General features: G+C 38.6%; 2 protein-coding genes across 2 annotated transcripts in view; one reads left to right on the top strand and one right to left on the bottom strand.

Moving 5' to 3' along the window:
* Nucleotides 1-1,993: 1,993 nt before the first annotated feature.
* LOC134801095 (serine/arginine repetitive matrix protein 2) lies at nt 1,994-21,964 on the bottom strand. The gene is made up of 8 exons (XM_063773616.1): nt 21,683-21,964; nt 12,469-12,656; nt 10,723-12,042; nt 8,196-10,648; nt 4,700-4,831; nt 4,051-4,191; nt 3,095-3,231; nt 1,994-2,514 (listed from the first exon to the last, which is right to left on the bottom strand). The coding sequence occupies exons 2-8, from the start codon at nt 12,652-12,654 to the stop codon at nt 2,369-2,371; spliced, it is 4,515 nt and encodes a 1,504-aa protein (XP_063629686.1). The 5' UTR covers nt 12,655-12,656; nt 21,683-21,964; the 3' UTR covers nt 1,994-2,368.
* The window catches only part of LOC134801109 (uncharacterized), a 57,972-nt gene continuing 48,575 nt past the window's right edge, over nt 12,902-22,298 (top strand). Inside the window, exon 1 of the mRNA XM_063773637.1 lies at nt 12,902-13,051. The gene's annotated coding sequence lies outside the window, so the exon portion shown is untranslated. The remainder of the gene's footprint in view (nt 13,052-22,298) is intronic.

The raw sequence follows: 22,298 nt of genomic DNA on the forward strand, positions 1-22,298 counted from the left end.
CTTTTTTCTAAAATCCTTAACTATAGGTCTAAGGTTCGATTCCGATCATTGACAGATTTTTACCAATCAATAATTAAGATTATCTAAATTTAGAGATAAAATAGTCAAAACTATATACATATGACCAGCAAATAATATTAATATACTATATAAGTTTACACAACCGAATGGGTTCTTCTATTGATCTTATATCAAAGCAGATTTTTCTATTTTTGATATACCTATTGTTCATGATAAACTAAACTAACATACCCTTTTTAATATTTTTTTAAGTGGAGAACAGAGCCTCATACGACAATATTAATCGTACCACCATCTTACATACAATTTGTATGAAACAATAACATTAATATATATTTTCAAAACATTTTTTGTGCTACCATGTGGTCTTAATTAACACGAATTAGTAAGCATATTTTTTATATTTTCTTAATTTTCCAACGATATCCTTCATGGATTTTTTTTAAACAATAAATTCGCACTTAGACCTTGTTTAATGAGCGAACAAAAAAACTGAAAACCTAACTGAAAGAGGTAGCAGGATTAAGACGTATATACAAAAAAAAACTAAACTATAATCTAGTATTTACACGTTTAAAACTAAAGAGAAAACTACTGTGAAATATAAGTAGGTACGGCGTGAGCAAAAATGATCTCTAACACGATACGCTTAAATGTCTTTTTCAATTGCACGATTGGAACACAAAACCGGGCTGTCAATGTCAGTTTGACAGTGGACGCCATTGCACACACACTTTTTTTTTTATAAGCCAGGGTTTTTAGCCAGGTAACGACTTACACTCATTGAGTAGAAGGCAGATATAAGTCATAAATACTTTATTTGGAGGCACGAGTCCTTTTGAGTTGTGCTTAAAAAAGACTCGGAAAGTATTTTACGCGCTGTCTCGTAAAAACGAGTTCGATTTCTTCAAATATAGACTCAAAATACTCGAGTCCCTACCAACACTACAGGAAATAGACTTGCGCTTGCGCTGAATTAGCTTCTATTAACTATTCAGTAGCATCTGTTTGAAGGACATGTCGCGATACAACCACCTAAGTGTACCTGTAGCTTTGACATTATTGATGTGAAATGGGTCCTGTCGTTTGACATTATGTATTGTGTGTCCTATTATCATTAGTCCTAATTCCGGAACCGTTAACTTTCAGGATGTTCGTAAGGTTATCCTATAGATAGGTTAGGTTTGTTTTATGGCAATCCTGAAAAGTTACGCGTTTCTGAATAAGCCAAATTATGACTAACGAAAATGCGGACAAACAATACATTATGACATGACTTAAAACTTTATAGGAAACTATAGAGGCCCGGCTAATATTAAGTGTTACCCGTCCCCTGGCTACCCGTGACAGTGTCAAGGCTTACGTCGCACAACTTCCAGCAGACAGATATGTCGTCCGAAAGACGTCGCGATACAAGCGCTCGAGATAAGTAGACTATGTTTCGCATATATTGATGTGTCGCGCGACTAAAATGGCTAATATTGAGTGTTACCCGTCCCCTGGCTACCCGTGACAGTGTCAAGGCCTATCGTCGTCCTTCTTGCGCTGACTTAGCTTCTATCATTCATCCAGTAGCATCTGTTTGAAGGAAATGTCGCGACACAACCACCTAAGTAGGCCTATAGCTTTGACATATTGATGTGAGATGGCTAATATTGAGTGTTACCCGTCCCCTGGCTACCCGTGGCAGTGTCAAGGCTTATCGTCACCCAACATCCAGTAGACAGACATGTCGTTCAAAAGACATGTCGCGATACAAGCGCTCGAGATAAATAGACTATGTATCGCACATATTGATATATCGCGCGACTTAAGTGGTTAATATTGAGTGTTACCCGTCCCCTGGCTACCCGTGGCAGTGTCAAGGCTTGTCGTCGCCCAACATCCAGCAGACAGACATGTCGTCGCGATACAAGCGCTTAGGATAAGTAGACTATGTATCGCACATATTGATATATCGCGCGACTAAAATGGCTAACATTGAGTGTTACCCGTCCCCTGGCTACCCGTGGCAGTGTCAAGGCTTGTCGTCCTCCTTCTTGCGCTGGATGAGCTTCTGCTTGACGTCCAACAACATCTGCTCGAAGGACATGTCGCGACACAACCACCTAAGTAGACCTATAGCTTTGACATATTGATGTGAAATGGCTAATATTGAGTGTTACCCGTCCCCTGGCTACCCGTGGCAGTGTCAAGGCATATAGTCGCCCAACTTCCAGTAGACAGACATGTCGTCGCGACACAAGCGCTTGTAATAAGTAGACTTTGTTTCGCATATATTGATGTGTCGCGCGATTAAAATGGCTAATATTGAGTGTTACCCGTCCCCTGGCTACCCGTGGCAGTGTCAAGGCTTGTCGTCCTCCTTCTTGCGCTGGATGAGCTTCTGCTTGACGTCCAACAACATCTGCTCGAAGGACATGTCGTCGCGGCGCGAGTGCGCGGTCGGGGCGCCGTGGAACGCGCTCTCGACGTAATCCGCTTCTAGCCCGTCTGTGGATAGAGATAGAGTTCAAATTTGTACTTAAAGGGTTTAAAAATAAGAAAGTTATCTAGGCGTACTAGTTAGGTTCTCGTGTGCCGTGATTATTTTTTTCTAATATTTTCCTCGTACGCGGATCCGTGCTCGATCCCGATACGAGGCCCTAATCAAGGTATTACAACACTCACAGGCAAATTCTAGTTTTTGTTATTCGATCTGTTTTCTATATGATACTGATCTCTCAGTGTCCAAAGTGACATTTCTTCAACCAAAAACGTCACTTTCGGATCAGTATTATATCGGAAACAGATCGAATAACTAAAACTCGAATTGGTATATTAGCCTACAAAGTATTCTGACGTATAGGGAGTCAGAGAAAAACAAGCGTGTGCTATCTATGAAGTATATTGGGAAAGTGAATCCAAATCTGCTAGACTAAATTATTATTAATTACAGCGCCACCTATGGACTGTATAGGGAACTATGTACCTTACTGGAGGTGTATCGATTATCGATAAGCCATCTAGGGTTCGATAAAGTGTAGAAAAGGTCAGATAGATGGCGCTGTTAACTGTGCAAGTTAACACTGACCTAGGTCGGCGTAGGACTGCCTGCAGAACGCGCGGCGGCCTCCGAAGCCGACGTCGTACTGCGGGAACTGGTTGGCGGCCTCCACCGCACTCCACGCGTCGCGACCGCGCGAGTACGTCACGAAGCCGTAACGGGTCCTGTTCGACACAATGTCAGAATTAAAAAAAATAATGCCGGCTCGTCTGAGACCCCGAGACAGGCCGGGATCGAGTGTGTGCAGTCTCGCATTTCTCCTATTGGGACGGAGCGGTGCCGAGACTCTCGGCGAGAGGCTCTCGACGAGTGTGTACAGCCGGCATTCGACCGTAACAATGTAGTTAAGTGCCTAACTTCGCTCAACGGCCCTTGCACATTGAAATGACTTGGATATGACAGAGTAGGCGTTTATAGAAAGGAGGGCATCAGCTTAATCGATTTACTCAAATAATACAAAGAAAAATCTTGTAAAAAAATTACTTACACTAGAAAGGTCCGGGTCTGGGCCGAGGCGTTTTTAACCGACTTCTAAAAAGGTTATCAATTCGACCGTATTTTTTATCTATAGAAAGTACCACGTGATCACCGATCACCCGTCATAGAAATTGAAGTGTCGGTAGCCCGGCCCGGACCCAGACCGTTCTAACATGAGTCATCCGTTAACCCCTTAACGGCCTTAACTCCCAGAGATCACCACCCATAGGTGTTTATGATTCTCGGTTCGGAAAACAGTAGTAGAATTTCTTAGAAGACTGAAAACTCAAAATTAATCCTAATAGGTAATAGTAATAATCATGATTTTGAGTGTACATTAACCCCCTTATTCATTAAACTTTACGGGACTGATTTAGTTAAATTATGTTTCATCCCTTTCTCACAAATACATAAGTCAAAATGACAGATAAGGACAAACGATTATTAGCTAATTGAGGTTTGTAGCGCGTTTATGAATAAGGGGTTTAAAATATAATATCACTCACCCATCCTCCTTATTATGCAGCCGCACTTCCATAATATGGCCGAACTTGGAGAACTGAGCTCGCAACGTCGCCTTAGTGCTGTCCTTTTCCAGCTTGCCGACGAAAACTATGCGTCTCTCTTCCACTGGCTTGTTGCTTTCTCTGCAACAATAATTTTAAATATTTTAATTGTGTGTAAAGTTCAATGATAGTATGATGTGTACAGTCAGCAGCAGAAGTTGCTAAGCGGGCGAGGTGTTCAAAATGATCTTGACGCGATTTTATTGTTAAGAGAATAAGAGCGTGTCAAGGTAATTTTGAACACCTCGCCCGCTTAGCAACTTCTGCTGCTGACTGTATGTAAAGTAGTTTAACAACTAAAAAAGATGACTTTGATGTCATAAATATGAGACATCAATTATCATGTTTTATGGTACCTAACTGAATAGTAAAATTAAAATTTTGTGAGCTGGTTCGATAATTGTATGGGTTTTTTGGTATTGTGGTGCCCGGAGCAGAGTTCGACCGGCTAGACGAAGATAAACTAAATATTTACCTGTCATCAGGGCTGGTAGCTTCTGTACTTGCGTATGTAGAGCCCAGACCGGGCAGCGTTCGACCAGTTGGACGACTCTGACGAACTAGACGAAGATAAACGAAATATAATTACCTGTCATCAGGGCTGTAGCTCCTGTAATTCCGTCTGTAAGGCTCTTGTCTTGGACTGCCCGAGCGCCCCGAACGGACGGAGTTCGACCGGTTGGACGACGACGAGGATGACGAACTGGACGAAGACGACGAACTAAACAAAAAAACGTAGTGTTATTATGATGATGTGTAGAATCGGGAATCGGGATCGATGTAAAACTAGTAGTGATAGCGCTGCAGTGAAACGGTTCCAAGTGTCAGGTGAGAATTAAAGATATAGAAACATGGAAAGCTCTATCTCCCGGTTTTAATTTAAAAAAAAGGACATGAAACAATAAACATACTTCGATTTTTTTTGTTTACAATTATTGTCGCTGTTGTAAATTCCTACATTATTTACAACACCGTAAAAACTTGGCAAAAACGCAGAATCGTAAACTATAGACAGACCCAGTCACTTGGAACCCTTTCCTCAAAGCTGTATACTGAACATTAGTTTTTAATATAACACTTTAAACTCCCGCGTTTTGTACACATATTTAATTACACAAACGGGTCTACCGCGATATAATTTCATTGTTTTTACCTTTAATTCCGACGTTTGGTGGTGATGGTGTTTTATTAATATCTCCGTTGACATTTGTTGGGACGTCAGTCTTTCCGTGACCACAATTAGTTTTTAATGATAAATAAATGGGGTCCTATTTTTATTGACCGAAGCGAAGCGAAGGTCTACGTTTTGACTCGGGCATTTTGCTTTCGTATGTCCGGATGTTCTCCTCTACAGGTCGCAATTCTTAACCGATTCTCGTGAAATTTTGTGACCGAATTTTATGACTAAATAATTTTTTTTTGTCAATCCGGTTTTTGGAAATTTTTAAAAATGGCGGAGTCGTGATACCTGGCGCCTAAACAAATAGTCGTATCGATATCATAAAACATTCCAAACATTCGAATCGGAAACATATGTGCACATGTACATTGCCAAAGCAAGTGCTACCATCTACCGTTCTCGTAAGTACGTTTCCTTGTGCATAGTAGGTTCTGCCATCTCGTGGGCTACATCGGAATCATAAACTACACATCTACGCTTCGCGCCAAAGATCTGACGGCTCCTGTGCTGCCCCCTATAGTTCATGCACGTCCCCTATACACTTTAGATATTTAAATTCTTACTCGAGAATAAGTAACCAAATTTCGTCAGCTCATCTAAATGCTATCATAGCGCAGTTGGAAAGACGCTTACAAGCAAGGATATGGGATAGGTTAGCCTATACCCGGTTCGATCCCCAGTAAATGCAACTTTTTTTATTTATTTTTTGCACTTAAACATCGTATTGCTGATTGATCAAGCGAGCGCGAAGCGCGAGGTAAGCGTATTCGTTTGAGTTTTTGTTTGAACATTTTTTTAGCGGTTTAAGTTCAAGGGCATGGCTGTGCCAGGAGTCAATTTCCGCTTACGTTAGCATGGGCGGTCACCATCCATAAATCGCAGGGGTTAACATTGCCTAGGGTAGTGGTCGACCTTGGGATCAGGGAACTAGCTGTAGGGTGCTCGTACGTTGCGCTTTCCCGGGCTCAAAGTCTAACTAACATTATCCTAGAGCCTTTTAATAATTTGGATCGCCTCGCTAAAATGGCCCATAATTTCCGCAAATCATTTTTTCTTCGAGGCAATTACTCCGTTCTCATTTTTTCCCAGTGGAATTTCTTCGGTTATTTAATTTTTCGTGGACATTTTTTCATAAACTAAATTTTCCCTTTCGCAATTTATTCCCTTTTCTTTTTGATCCCAGTAGTTAAAATAACCAGTAGGCTTTTTTTTTTCACTAACTAAATATTCTCTATCTCCATATTTTCTCCTTTTTTTTTATATATATATATTTTTTTTTGATGACCCTAAAAACGAATCTGCTCCCAGATATAGGTAGGTTAGAGCAAAAAGAATAGATAGTATAGAGGGGTCCTGTCATTGTCAATTTTGTAGTCACGGTACATTTACTGCCATCTATCGACACACGATTAAAACTTAAAATAAAATTGAAAATGTATAAAATAATCAAAATATGTTTACGGATAAATGATTCTTAATTTTTATTGTTCCATACTGACCCATGTTCTTTCACTGATATGTGTTAAAATTGTTAAATACCAAACGGTGTCGTTAACGCCATCTAGCCGAGAATAGGCCAAAGGTAATGGCGCCATCTATTCGAGAATGACTTTTCCTTGGCCGTCCGAGGCACGTTTTTTTCTTAGACTTTATTTATCTTGGTTAGAGTTATTGGCTGACAGCGTTTGGTTTTTTACGTGTAGTTTTTTAGATTATGTTTTAATTTTAGTGTTTTTGATATTTGTTGTATGTGAAATACCTACAAGAAACAAATATAATTACTACACTATTAACATACAGTAACAAGAAAATATTATCCTTGATATTTAAAAGAACGAAAACTATACGGAAAAGATTAATTTAAAAATATTAAAAATAGGCGATTGCGGAAGAAAACCATTGGGAAAATATGGGAACGGAGTAATAAAATTGCTACCGAGAATGAATGATTTCGGGAAATGATGGGCAACGCAAAATATGAGAACGGAGTAATTGCCTCGAAGAAAAAATGAATTTCGGAAATTATGGGCCACACTCGACCGAGAAAAGTCTGCAGAGATTTTGACACTGGCACAAATAACATTGGCACTGCGTGTGCTGTCAAAATCTCTGCAGACTTTTCTTGGTCTAACTCTATCCACTTTTCTATACAATTAGTATGGCGACGTGGATACTTAAGGGGCATCGACCGTACACTGACATCGGGATGATATTTTTATCATGTTATTTAGTAGTCATCGTGCGTCTCGCTTGCGCCAATACATATACGGACAAGAACGAGTGAAATGCACGATAACTAAATGACATCAGTTAGATGTCTTTCTGATATCAGTGTAAGTTTGAATTGGCCTGTTAGCCAAAAATTGTTTCGTATGTCCATATGTTCTACTCTACAGGTCGCATATCTAAAAAAATTCCCGAATTTTGTAAGCAATTGATAGTTAAGTTTTTATGGTCAAATTAGATTCTCTAAATTCTTCTAAACAACGGAACCATACATTTATTCAGTTTTAAGCTCTGCTCGCGAGGTCTACAGCTCACAGAGCCACTAGTATTAATTGGTAAGGACGATTGTTATATACAAAATATAATATGTACTAACAAGCAGGGAATAGGCCAGTTTCCATTAAATAAGTGATCTATTAGAATTATTAGATCAAGAAAATCTATAATAAATATTTCTTATTCATACAGCTGTTTTTAAATGAGCAACATCATTTATGAAAAACATTTCCTAAATATTGCATTCAGTAGTCATGTTGTAAAATAACTGATATGGAAACTAACCAATTCTGCAAAAGTAAATAGTAATTTCAAAAACAAACTTCAATGTGGCAAATGCTCATGGAGCAACTTTAACTCCAAAATACCTGCAACAGAAAATATATTAAACCCCGATGCTTACCTAGAGGAAGAATCGGAGCTTTCAGAAACGGTCGGTTTTCTTAAAGGAGGAGTGTAAGATTTGTCGCATTTCTTCTCTACGCGAGGGGGGGTTTTCCTTGGGGTTTTGGATCTTGTTGAGTCGTGCCTGGATCTGGATCTAGACCGCGAACGGCGGTAGTCTCTACGCGGGGACGGTGAGCGTCTGCGGTAGGGGGATCTAGTACGTTTTCTCTTGTAAGGAGATTCGCGCCTTCGTCGCCTGTACCGGTCGATGGAGCGTGAACGTCTTCTAACGCTTCTACTGCGTGATCTTCGTCTTCTGCGACTGTGAGATATTGATCGCCGTCTGTATCTATCGTAGCGGTCGCGAGATCTAGATCGCTTCTCTCTAGAGCGCGACCGTTTCTCGCTTGAGCGTGGTCGCTTATCGACTGAGCGAGATCGCTTTTCAACCGAGCGGGAACGCTTAGCTGTCTCTTTTGATTTGTTAACATCTACGCTGGCTGTTTTGTCGCGTGAAGGGCTAACATCGCTTGACATAGACATGTCACTGTCATTTCTTTTCCTTTGCACAGGACTCTTCTCTTTAGTAACTGCCTTTTTCGGTTGTACTACAATAGCTGGTTGTTCTATCTCAGTTTGAACTACAACACTAGCAGATTCAGGTTTTCTCCTATGCTTGCCTAAATGTAGGATGATTTTGTCTTCTCCATGATCTGCTTTAGTATCATATTCGCGTACTATAGTAGTCTTATAGGTTTTAACTGGTTTAGGCTGTTGGTTTGGTTTTTCAGCTGTTTCTTCCGGCGCTTTTTTCAGTACAACATCTTGAATAGAAGCGAATAGAGAATTACTGGATATTTTAGTATCTACTTGCTTTTCTACACTCTTTAAAGCAGCCGTTATGTCCTTGTATCTTTCTTTATCTATTTTGACGTCTCCATTTCTCTTGTCACTTTTATCGGGACTACGTTTTTCGTTTCGTGCGTTGATTTTATGCGCTTTTGCGTCAAAGACATTTTGCTTGAGAACTGCCTCGGACTTTCTGATCTTAAAATTGATTAGTGCTTTAGCGTCTAATGGAGGTGACTGAGATTTCCTAACTTCTTTATGTTTAGTCTTTTCCATTTGTCTAAATATGTTTTCATCAGTATTTGTACCGACACTAACAAGTACTATCTCCTCGTAATCAGTTGCTTTTGGTTTGTCATTCTTTGTAACTGGCACTTCCTCTGGTGCCATACCTCCAACTATTTTTAGCATTTCAGCGTCACTTATTAGAGGTTGCAGTTCCAAATTCTCCACTTTTGGTATCTTGCTCATCACGATATCTTCATCCCTCTTTCTTGTAGCCTCAGCTTTTTGTTTCTTGGTGTTCATGAGTATTTTCCTAGATGCCTCTCTGATTGGATCAAAGATTTTCTTTGGAGCTTCAGGATTCTTCTGTTCAGTTGGGTTTATTGTTTCATTCGGAGGTGTAACATTTACATTATTAATGACAACTTTTTCCAAAGGACATGGGCTGGGTAAATCAGGAAATATCGCTTCAGGACTTACGGCTGCAGAGCTATTATTTGAGGTAACCGATCTTCGCATCTTGTATTCTTGGAGATTTAGTTTCTTTTTCTTTTGAGGCTGCTCCATTTCGTTTCTGTTAGATATATCTACTATAACTTTAAGTTCCTCGTCTATTGGTCTCTTTTCGGTTTTGAGGTCCATGGTTTGCGGTATCTGTACATCTTGCTTATTGCTAAACAACGCCGTGTAAAAGTTCTCCTCTTTCGGACGGGCTTCGGTCTCAACTTCTACACTCGCACACTTATTGTCACTACTATTTACACATTTATTTTTCTCGCTATCTAATTCCTGTATTTTAACAGTTTCAGCGCTACTACTAACACTAGACGTACACTTTTCAATATCTTTAACATTCCGATAGCCTTTATCATCACAGTTATTAAGTATAACCTCTGATTTATTTTTAATAGTTAACTTAATGCTAATGTTCGTTTGACTACCGAGAGTATCACTTGCTTTAGAAGCATTTTTAACCATCACAGAACTGTTAACTTTATCTTTACAAGTATCGTTAGCACTATGCGGGGGTGAGAGTTTTTTCCGACAATTTGATGGAGTCGGCTGTTTTATAGGTTGTTTCAGGGTGGATTTTTTAGCTTTCACATCGTCATCGTCATCTCTTTTTTTGTTTTTGGCAGACTTGTCGCTTTCGTCGTCGCTGCTCATATGGTAGACGACTTTTTTGTTTTTGCAGGATCGGTGCCTGGAGTTGAGGATTCGGCTGTTGCTGGAGAGGACCTCGGGTTTGAGGAGGCTCTGCCCGCCTTTGAGAGTAGGCAGGCTGTGGCGCTTTTTGGTGCAATAGTCGTGGTCGGAGCGCTGCGCCAGCGGTGTGGGCGGTGCGGGAGCCGCGGGCGGGCTCAGCGAGCGCCGCAGCGCCGCTTTCGGCGGCATCTGCAAACGAGTATACTGATACTGATAGTCTAGTATACAGAGTTTCACCTAGAGGAGAAAGGGTATGTACTCACCAATATTTGCCGCATCTTGTTCTTGTTGAGCTGGACGCCTGCGTCCTGCAAACGCATACCATTCGTCAGGCCAGTGGCTTTGGGTTTAGGCTCTTCCTTCGGCCTCTTCGGTTTGGTCGCGAACTTTTCGTTAGCTTCAAACTGTTCTAAAAGGGATTTCACGTTGTTAGCCGCGAGCACCGGTATTGCCGCGTCGTTGCAGGATTCTACGTCGACGAAATCATCAGTTTCCGTTTTGACATCACTGGGTTCAAATTTGACTGGTGTGACGGCTGGTTTTTCTATGCAAAAGTCTAAGACGTTCGGCTTTTTGATAGGAGTCGATGTTCGCGGACTCTCTACGTGTATAGTTGCGTCTACAGGGTTATCTATCTCCATATCTTGAGAGCTGAAATCGTCATAATTTTTCTCAGTTTTATTGGTAATCAAAAAGCTATTTACATCCTCGTCCGTTAAAGTTCGTGGAATGTCGTCGATTTTATTACCACTGTCTGATTTGTACTTATCGTTGTCGAATGCTAAGTCAGATAAGTCTAGGTTCAGATCTTCGAAGCTTAGGCACGTTTTTGCGTCGTCGATGTCCATGCAAGCTAGATGGTGCATCGGAGAATGAGGCACGGAACATGATCGTTGCGTAGTCTTGAATTTATAAGGAATATCTTCAAGCAGGTATCTTTTGATTTCCTCTATTTTTGGAAGGACATCTAAATCGGACTCATTTATAGAAACCTCTGCAATAGGATCTGGTTCTTTAGCATTGACAATAGGTTCAGCCTGAGGAACACTTTGAACAATATGAGATTGCGTTTTAGTATCCTCAGGCTCTTTTTCCTTAATAAAGAACTCATCAACATCTGGGACTTGAGCTACTGGTTTAGTATCTTTAATAAAATATTCATCGACATCTTTAACTACAGGTTCATCTTTTATATCCAAGATAGGTTTAGGTTTATCTTTGATAAAATACTCATCGACATTTGAAACTACTGGACCATCTAGGTTAATATCTAAACCATCTTGGCATATATCTGTTCTATTCTCTTGGTATTCGTATTGCGTTTCTTCTGTATATTGGGGATCTTGTGCGTATTCTTCTTCTGAATTATCTTCTTCAGCTACACAGTAATCTTGTTGTTCGTCGTCAGAGGACGCTTCGAGGTCTAAGTCTGGATGGACGGCATATACTTGGATGACGTCATAGTCGTCGCCTTCGACTAGAGTGTCTTCGGCATTTTCGTCGTAGTGATTATCGAGTTCGACGACCTCTACGTTTTCCTCTTCGTCTGAACTGGAGTCTTGACTTGTTTGAGTTGTGTTTGCCTGGAAATTATAAGGGTATGATAAAATTGAGCTTGTTTTCTGGATATACTCATGGATATACAGGAAACTAGCTTGTTGCCTCATATTAAATCTTTATGTAAGACGGTATTGTCAAAGGAAAAATTCGAATCTGGTGACTGGTGGTCGTGATTTGAAATCGTGGCTCGTACCAAAGTAGTTTTTCGGAAATTATGTACGGAATATCATTTAATATTTACCACTAGCTTTTCGGTGAAGGAAAACATTGCAAGGAAACCTGCATACATAGCAAAGAAATTCAAAAGGTGTATGTGAAGTTCCTAACCTGCCTTAGGCCAGCTTGGGGACTATAGCCCAAGCCCTCTCGCGTATGAGAGTAGGCCTGCGGCTGCGGCCAGCAGTGGGATGTATAAAGGCGAAATGATTATTATTTAAGTAGCATCTTACCGCTTGACTCCAGTACTCCTCATTCCCCTCATAGTTCCTGCCATACTCCGGCTGGGCCTGCGAGTACTCCGGGCTGTTCTGGTTGCAACTGCTCTCCGAGGAGAGGTCGCTGGTGGAACCCATCCTCTTGTGCCCGATGGTGCGGTAGCGAGCCTGGTGGTATGTGTTCAGAACATGTGACTCCATCGCTGGAACGAAGAAATTGTCAGTTAAAACTAAAGGTTACTTTCCAATTGATCTCTTTTCCAGGCCGTTAGAGAGTAGGTTATCCCAAAAATCCCAAACACTTGCAGATGAATCACGTTTCCTGAAGGTCTAGTCTAAATTGAACCTTAAATTTACGTGTTAAGGTTGTAATTCTATTGATAAGTATGTGGTTGATCGTACTATGCCTTGACTATAGATCAAACCTCAAATTAATTACTGGCAGGTTTTAAGTCATCATGACAGACAGTTGGCATACTGTATAGCAATCATAACAAAATATCAAAACACAACGCAAAAATCGTAAAAAGTTATAAAATACATAAAAATACAAGTAATGCTTTATTTTGTGTGTTCAAACAATATTCACACTTGAAAGGTAGGTTCATATATAATGATAATAAGTTTGTTTAGCCACATTTTCTAAGTAATAATGTCTTAGTTGACCCCATACTAGGGCATTTGTTTATAAATAAATATTTTGGGGACACTCATACACAGATCGACTAAGCCCCAAACTAAGCAAAGCTTGTGTAGGTCCCTTTTCATAGATAATGCCCTAAATAATCAGATAGGTACTCTGCCAGATTGTATTTTGTTTGAGAGTCCTTTGCCTTTTACAAATCAGTTTGCTTCTAGGGACAATTTTAGCTCTCTAACTGCTAATTAAGAGCCCATCAACGTGCACACTAGCGCCACTGCTAAATAATCGTGATTATTTAAATTTAACGAAAGATATTTCAAAAAGGGGGCCGCTACGTACTGTACCACTAAAGTGTTTAAGTACCTTTTGAATACATCAGACTAGTTTTTATGTTGCTGGATTCGTCGATCTAGGAACTCAAAACAAAAACGGCCGTTTTAACTTTGGACGCATAGATTGACGAATCCAGCAACATAAAAACTAGTTTGATGTATTCAAAAGGTACTTAAATACAAAATACAGTACGTAGCGGCCCCCTTTATGAAATATCTTTCGTTAAATTTAAATAATCACGATTATTTGACCGTAGTTCTGTAAAAAGCGACCAACTTTTTATTTTTGTCAAAGTGACTTACACCCTAACTCAGTAGCTTTGGTCGCTTTCTGCATTGATTAAAAAATTTAGTTGGTCGTTTTCTGCATAACTACGGTCATTTAGCAGTGGCTTTAGTGTTCACGTTGATGGGCTCTTAATGTGTTTTCGGATGGTTTGTAACAAGTTTTCCAACCTTCTTTCAACCACCTGAACTGAATAATTCGTATTCGTAAAAGTCGGTCTTTAATATAAACCTACATTGTTGTTTATCCTCTTCAAAACAAAAGAGCATGCGTGGTGTTTTCTATTGCATAACATTACCTACATTGAATACAAATGAGTCATACTCATACTCCGTGTAGTAGGGTGTAGGCTGTAAGTAGGAATGTAGGTTCTTATTTTGGCTTGAAATAATTTGTCACTTACGCTCTTTTTAATTATAAGAGACTATATCTATCAGGGGGTGACCTCATTGTTGAAATAGATCCCTTGAATTACTTATAACATCCTTCATATCCATTTATGATGAGTAAAACTATACTGATAGTGCAGCCAAGCAAAATGAGACCTTGTTTCTTGGACTTATCAATTTTAAGAAATTTTGTGCAAATTATTACATTATTAACACCTTTGCTGTGGCAATTAGTGTAACTCGTAATTAAGAGTCTTTTGATCCAATACTACAGTGAATGTGTTAAAAAAAACTAGTATAAAAAAAACAACGGGTTGCACTCCGGGAGTGCCGACAGAAGTGAAAACTCAATGACTAGTCCAAAATGTCTGCAGCACTATGTATAATTGACCCATCCTCCTTTCTATTGAAAAACTTCCGAAATTGCTGGTCAGTGATCTTGTTTAAAATTCGAAATTCAAATTTGTAGCGTTAATTGTTTAAAATTGGAATAGAAATTGTAAAGTTACCTTGCAGACCTCGCATCCAAATATATTTGGTCATGATATTTTGAGTATTATTCACCAGTACTAGAGTTCACTTTTATTAGCGATTTCATCAAGATGTAGCTTTATTGAATTATATTGGATTGGAGTGATATAAAGTTATGTAACTGTGAGATCCTCGTATTTCAGCCCGTACAAGATTAGAACATTGAGCTTTATTGCTTAATATAAAAGTCCAGTTTTAAATAATTGACCTGATTATGATACGTTATGACTAAAGTTCTTTGGTGAATAAAATGCATTGATATAGAATAAGAACTGGATACCCAATCAGCCGCAAAAAATGGCCCCGCAAAAGTAACGTTAAAACAGATCACGCGTTACTTTTTCGTTTAGTCTTGTATGGACCGCTCAAATGTGAAGTTGTCATAAATGTCGTAAAATGGTCGTGAAAATATGCAAAAACAACAAAGATAAAACAAGGAAAAAGCATGGAATGCATTTCTTTCGGTTAGTTCTTTGGATAGCATTACATAATTTATGTAATCTGGTGGTAATTTCATGGTTTTGAATAAATTATTTTGTTAGTCCCAAAGAAGGAATGTGAAGGAACAAAAATCTAATGAGTCGATGTGAGGTCAATACTTTTTTATTTTTATATGGAATTCATAAGATATAATATTATGTTTAAATTCAAGATTTTCAAGAAAACCTATGCGACGTGCAGAGTGGACTGCTATTATAGCAAGAGATAGGGGTGATGCAGTTTTAAACAAGGCAAAACGGCACTTGTGTGTTCGGCCCATTTCCCTGTTTCCGACATATACACGACCAATAAGGGCTTACATCGACTAACTGTAAATGCTAAACCTGTCTGAACACAGTGACGACCACAGGATTTTTTTGATAAAGACCAGTCAGTACCAGTTAGGGTTGCCAGATCGAATTTTAAATTAGAGTAGTATACATTCTTTGAGATCTTGAGTCGCTCGCTCGCTCGCTCGACGACAGTTCGGAACTTGAAATTATTGTTTCATAACGTGAAGCTGGTTTTCGGGACAATTTTCACTTTGTCGGGAATCGGGAACACATGGTAAAAATCGGGAGAATCCCGCTAAATCCCGGCCATCTGGCAACCCTAGTACCAGTAGCGACCTGAATGTCCCCGTGCACTATATTGCAAAGAACGAAAGTGCGAAGAGTATTATATAGATCTAAAATACACAGTTATTTAATAAATTGAATTTATTTCAAGGAAAATAGTATTTAAAGACGTATACTTAGTTATTAAAAATAAATTTGTTTTATGATAACTTACACGGGTTGTTACCATGAATTAATTTTATTTGAACTCCCGATCAAATTAAATTTGTTTAATTTATTACTTTGGTTTTTCTGTACAGTAATACCTATTAAAATGTACCAAAGGGACTCCATTCGTTCATTATTCTCGTTTGACGTTGTTTGACGTAAATACAAAGGTGAAGTTACGTTTAGTGCCATCGGACTTAAAGTTTTAACAGTGTTGGTAGTAATGTTTACAAATTTGACACTTAATGCTTACGGCAGTAAGTTCTTTTCCGTACAAAACATTTATCTTGACTCAAAATTTACGTAAGCGTTTTTATCATCAATGCAAATTTGCCGCTAATGTCATTCTGACCCACATTTTGTTGACGTTTGTGTTCCGCTCTGTGTGTCTATTTCTAATATTAAGTCAGTGATAAAATGTTATGTCGTCCGTGACACATGACGTCAGCGTTACGTTACGTTACGAATCGAGTTTATCATTTTTTTCCCACCTCAAAAAGTGCTCAGCGCCGCTAAAGAAGTTTTCACTTCAAAAAGGTATAAAGTAGAGATGGGCCGAATATGAACTTTGCCGAATACGAATATTCGGTTCAGATCATACCAAATACGAATATTCGGTTCTGCCTGAAAACAAGTTCATATAGGTCCGCGATCTGCACTCCGCACGCGTTTTTGAACCTTCCCCTGTTTCCCGTGTTTTGGACCAGCCGGGAATGTTTATGAAAAGACACGGAACCGTATCATGATGGCTGCGAAGCGCACCCGCGCCAGATAGCGGACGCCCTTAAAAAATAATTTGTTTATTCGGTAAATATTCGGCAGTTCGAACATGAACATTGAAAAATATGCCGAATACCGAATAATTACCGAATATTCGGCCCATCTTTAGTATAAAGAAAACATTTGTTTGGGAATCCTATATGAATAAATAGACTTCTATTGTAAACAAGTAGATAGATAATTTCAGTTAAAATGATAAACAATAATCTAACTACTCTAAAACAAACATGATGAAACATTGTTTAACAACACAACAAACTGATAAATTATTATGATAAAATAATTGTGCAGATCAAGAAATAAGCCATATATAAATACATATCTTAAGAGAGAATCTTAAAAAGACAGATCTACCAAGCCTCAAACTAAGAAAAGCTTGTAAGTACTTATATTGTCATCTTACATGGAAAATATCCAAACTCGTAACAAATATTGTTACACTTAGAAACAAATGGAGGAGAAGAGCGGCCTTTGCCCAGCAGTGGGACACAATAGGTATATAAGAAAGTAATTTTTAGGGTCCCGTGGGTAAAAACGGGATGGAAAGACTCCGCTGTCCATCTGTCTGTCTGTCCATCTGTCTGCTGTCTGTCACCAGGCTGTATCTCATGAACCGTGATAGCTAGGCAGCTGAAATTTTCACAGATGATGTATTTCTGTTGCCGCTATAACAACAAATACTAAAAACAGAATATAATAAACATTTAAGTGGGGCTCTCATACAACAAACGTGATTTTGTTGCCGTTTTTTGCGAACTAGTACGGAACTATTCGTGCGCGAGTCCGACTCGCACTTGGCCGGTTTTTAGAAAACTATTAGTTATTCAACAGTTACATTTTAATAGAACAGATTGATTCCAAATCATAGCTTTTTAAAGTGTATATACAGGATCCTATCCAACCGCCCAGATTTATTCCAAAATATAGAAGTCTTGAACATCGACTATCCGTCAGACCACAGACCAGTACGAGCAACACTACTCTTTAAAAATATTAAAAAAAGTAGAGCAAACTACAAGAACAATCAAATAGCAACATTAAAGAAAGAAAGTGAAGTACACATATTTAGAGAGCGACTTACGTCCCATATAGCAAACCAACCGAACCAGCATAAAGATATAAGTGTACAAACTCAGTACAACATAATCATCAACACAATCACTGAAAGCTTACGAGAAGCACTTACAACAAATTCCGAACCGAAAATGAATCAAATACTATCCCCACGTACCATACAACTAATGAACCGAAGAAGAGAACTACATAAAATAAAAAACAGATCCCGGAGTGAAAAGAACGAACTTGCAGCCTTATATAAACTAATTAATAAATACATCAGGATTGACTATGCTAAGCACAGACAAAATACAATAACAAAACACTTAGAGCAGTCAGGAAGCACAAAAAAAGCCTATAAGGAACTGACAACAAGCAAAGCATGGATAGAGGGGCTAAATTCTTCTGGAAAAACTCTACACAACCGCACAGAGATCATAGAGGTGGCAACCAGATTCTACAGAGATCTATACAGTGAAAAGTCTGCCATGGAAAATAATACCCAAGAACCTATACAGTCACAAAATAAACAAGAAGTTAAAGAAATCACAGAACTAGAAGTTATACAGGCGATAACCAGTCTAAAAAGAGATAAAAGCCCAGGGTCAGACCAAGTGACCAACGAAGCATTAAAGACAGGCCAAACAATATTAGCTCTGCCCCTAGCAAATCTGTTTAACCTAATACTAAGAACATCAGAAATACCCTCTCAATGGACCGAATCAAACATTATTTTAATATATAAGAAAGGAGACCCAAAAGATATTTCCAACTACAGACCGATAAGCTTGCTGTCAGCCGTGTACAAGCTTTTCTCTATAATTATTAATCAACGAATAAGTCCAACTCTAGAATCATACCAACCTATAGAGCAAGCGGGCTTCCGGAAAGGGTTTTCTACCACCGACCACATACATACACTGGAACTACTTATAGAGAAATACCAAGAGAAACGGAGACCGCTCTACATTGCCTACGTAGACTACCAAAAAGCTTTTGATACGGTTTCACACACAAGCATATGGGAAGCTCTTGGGAACCAAGGAGTAGAACACTCCTCAAGAGCCTCTACAAAAACAGCACAGGTAGAGTAAGACTAGAAACGACGGGTTCGAGTTTCCCCATAAAAAGAGGCGTAAGACAGGGAGATCCTCTATCCCCTAAAATATTTATAGCCATCCTAGAGTTAATTATGGGACAACTAGACTGGAAGCACTACGGTATAAATATAAAAGGCAAATATTTAAGCCACCTCCGTTTTGCAGACGACCTCGTCGTACTGGCTGAAACGGGATCGCAACTTCAAATTATGATGGAAGCTCTACATAGAGCAAGTCTCAAAGTAGGACTTGAAATGAACCTGGCTAAAACTATGATAATGACAAACAGTACAGAGAAAACAATAACAGTAGGCAACAAGCCCTTAAACTATATTGAACAATATATATATACCTCGGCAAGCAAATAAGTTTCAACAAGAAAAATAATGAACTGGAAATCGAAAGGAGAATACAAAGCACGTGGAACAAGTACTGGAAATTGAAAGAAATCTTCAAGAGTAACATGCCCATAACCTTAAAAACTAGAATTATGAACTCGTGTCTACTACCAGGCCTAACTTACGGATGCCAAACATGGAAGTTCACAAAAAAAGTCAAAGACAAAATAAGAACTTGTCAAAGGGGAATGGAGCGTAGTATGGTCGGCATCAAAAAAATCCAAAAAATAAGACATACAAAGATAAGAAACTTAACAAAGGCCAAAGACGCGCTTAGACACGCCAAACAACTGAAATGGAAGTGGGCGGGACATGTATCACGGATACCGGACCAGCGTTGGACCAAAAATGTGACGTCATGGAAAGGGCCACTAGGAAAACGGGGTATAGGAAAACCTGTGACTAGATGGGAAGATGAAATAAAAAATATCGCTGGTCAAAACTGGATGCAAATAGCTCAAGATAGAGATGAGTGGAAAACTCTGGAGGAGGCCTTCACCTGCGAAGACGGGGTTCTTGCTAAATATTAACTTTAAAAACTATTCTAAAATGTCATAATTGCAAGAAATAAAAGGCTATTTTATTTTATTTTATTTTATTTATTTATTTATTTATACAGGATGCCCCCAGAATTTGAACACACCTCACACACTTATCAACTATTATAACAATCAGAATAGTATTTAGAGAGAAATAGAATTTCAGATTAATTAGTTTAAACAGCTTTTATGTAAAAGCGCTCCAGGTTATGCAACTCCATTGATTAACATGTCAACTCTGACTGTGTGTGATAATGACATTTGTTTGTACACAAAAAACAATAAAGTATGTTACCGTTATTGTTGATTTGGTTGGAAATGCTGGTTTTGTTTATATTTTTATAAATTTGTAGAAAGATTTACAAATAATTGTTACATAAATGTCCTTAGTAAGCTTATTGTTAAATACTCATTTGAAAAAATTGAGTTTTATAACTCAAACATAACAACTCATATTCATCCCTAGAACTCAATGTTTTAGCCCGCAGGCCCTGTAGTAATAGCCGCCCCTTTCTCAGCACCCATCTTAGAGACTGCCGCCCCTAAGGTCTGGCCATTCTAGGTCTAGGCCCGAACCTACAGGGCCTTGAGGCAAATCCGCCACTAATAATGCTGTAGTGAAAACTGTACAGCCGACTCAAGAACTGTTAGATACTATGACATTTGTTACCATCACGCTCCGCGATTCTTGCGCCATTTAGGGTCCTAGCTAAATTGGTTGTTCAATACTTACACTGTAGAATTTCCAATTTAGCAAGAACCTTAAATGGCATAACAATCGTGTAGTAACTGTACATGAACAATATTGTTAATAGAGTTTAAACATAACTCTTATTTATTTAATTTGCATTGGTGAAGCATTACAGCTCAACATTCTGTTAATTGATGCAATGTAGTATGACTATAGTTTGATTTTGCTAGCCACATTATGGTGTCTCATAATCCGGATAAGAAATGTTGATGGACTCGTCATTGCCGGGTACGGCAAGGAAGGAAGAGAGAGAGATACTTGTCTAATTTTAGGTTATTGAAACATGATTGTAAACAATACCATAATTTTGTAAAAACCGAATGTCCAAGGTTTATATTTATATGCAAAAATCAAAATACACTATATGAATAACAATAAGATAATGAACATGTCTTGTTTAGTTAATTACTAACCTCACTATTTTTAACCCGTCTCATCCATTTTTTCTATAAGTTTGTTCTACCCACATGTATAGATAAGTAAGGTTATGTGAATGTAAATATTGTACAATTGAACACTTAATCATTTGAAACATCCCTCGTAAGTTTCAGAGGAGCTTTTTTATCACTTTTCTGATGTCTATACACATTTTATCATGATATGCGTATAAAAATTGCCGAAAAAACCGCGTACACAGATAAGCGGCACTCGTCCACTCAAACTGTCAAAATGTGAAAACAATCCAACTATCACGTGATTGCTTGCAGTTTACAGTTAAACTGCGCTCAACTTAAGTGATAAACTGTTAATTACACGCGCACGGATCAACTAACGGTACTGGAAAGCAATTGTTGCAAAAAAACCTGCACCAGATTTCGTTCTAGGTTAGGTCACGATTGTCCGATTTTTTTCGCTCTCGGTACACACTGGACGTTACGAAACCACTCCAAATTTCTAAATTAAGTTTATTTAAGCGGTTTTCTAAGTTTTTAAGAGTTTATAAGGAGAAATCTATGTAAACATTCCCAGCGTGAAACGAAAGCCCGCGCGCTACTCCTAACCTTGATAACGAAATAAGGTTGATACAGGTTTCTAGTTCAAGGTCTCATGAAAAAACTGAAAAGTCACATGAAGGCGTTACACAAACAAAACTGAAATATCATTGCGACCCGCACAAAAATCTATTTTGGGACAAACAACAGATGAAAAAAGTACTAACCTTACGGACTCAGGTGACGGCTTTATCCATGTAATTTGCACTTGAGGACTTTTAGGCCTCTATCACAAATTACACCACCAAAAACACTCACACTGATATATCCTTTACACTTTCAAACACGATTTGGCACTATAACTAATTGTTTTTCGTAAAAAATTAACACTTTTCACGAAACATCACATGTTACGAACTTCACGACTGCAAAATTTAGGTGTTGCCACAACTAAGAAAATATGTGATAAGAGGTTCAACACACGTACACATGTCATACATTGAAAACACCACAAGGGCTGTAATTTTTTGTCTTAGAGTTGTCTTTAACACTAATAAAATGACTTTGGGTCGTTTGGGGCTTTGGGCTACCCATTGTTTTATTCCGGGTAGATATTGGAATGATTCTCTGAATAGTTGCACAGGTCAAAATAAAAGCAGCACCTTTTTTTGTTGTAAACAGTTTAAACTATCCTTGTTACGTGCGTAATAATAAACTGCGAAACATTATCTAGGTACCTATAATATTCCGGACGCTTTTTTAAGTCCCGCCGGTAATGGATTCTCCTTTATTTTAGCACTTTTGTCGGTCGCATTGCGATGTTTATTTAATGTTTTGAGGAAA

The sequence above is a fragment of the Cydia splendana genome, chromosome 21 (genome assembly GCF_910591565.1).
Source record: "Cydia splendana chromosome 21, ilCydSple1.2, whole genome shotgun sequence".
In the NCBI taxonomy this organism is placed as follows: Eukaryota; Metazoa; Arthropoda; class Insecta; order Lepidoptera; family Tortricidae; genus Cydia; species Cydia splendana.

Bases quoted from the DNA above. Each gene is read 5' to 3' on its own strand.
- LOC134801095 (XM_063773616.1), bottom strand. From the start codon at position 12,654: ATGGAGTCACATGTTCTGAACACATACCACCAGGCTCGCTACCGCACC. The intron at 12,043-12,468 runs GTAAGATGCTAC...TATAATTTCCAG, and splicing joins AGGAGTACTGGAGTCAAGCG to GCAAACACAACTCAAACAAG. The intron at 4,192-4,699 runs GTAATTATATTT...TTATTGTTGCAG, and splicing joins AGCTACAGCCCTGATGACAG to AGAAAGCAACAAGCCAGTGG.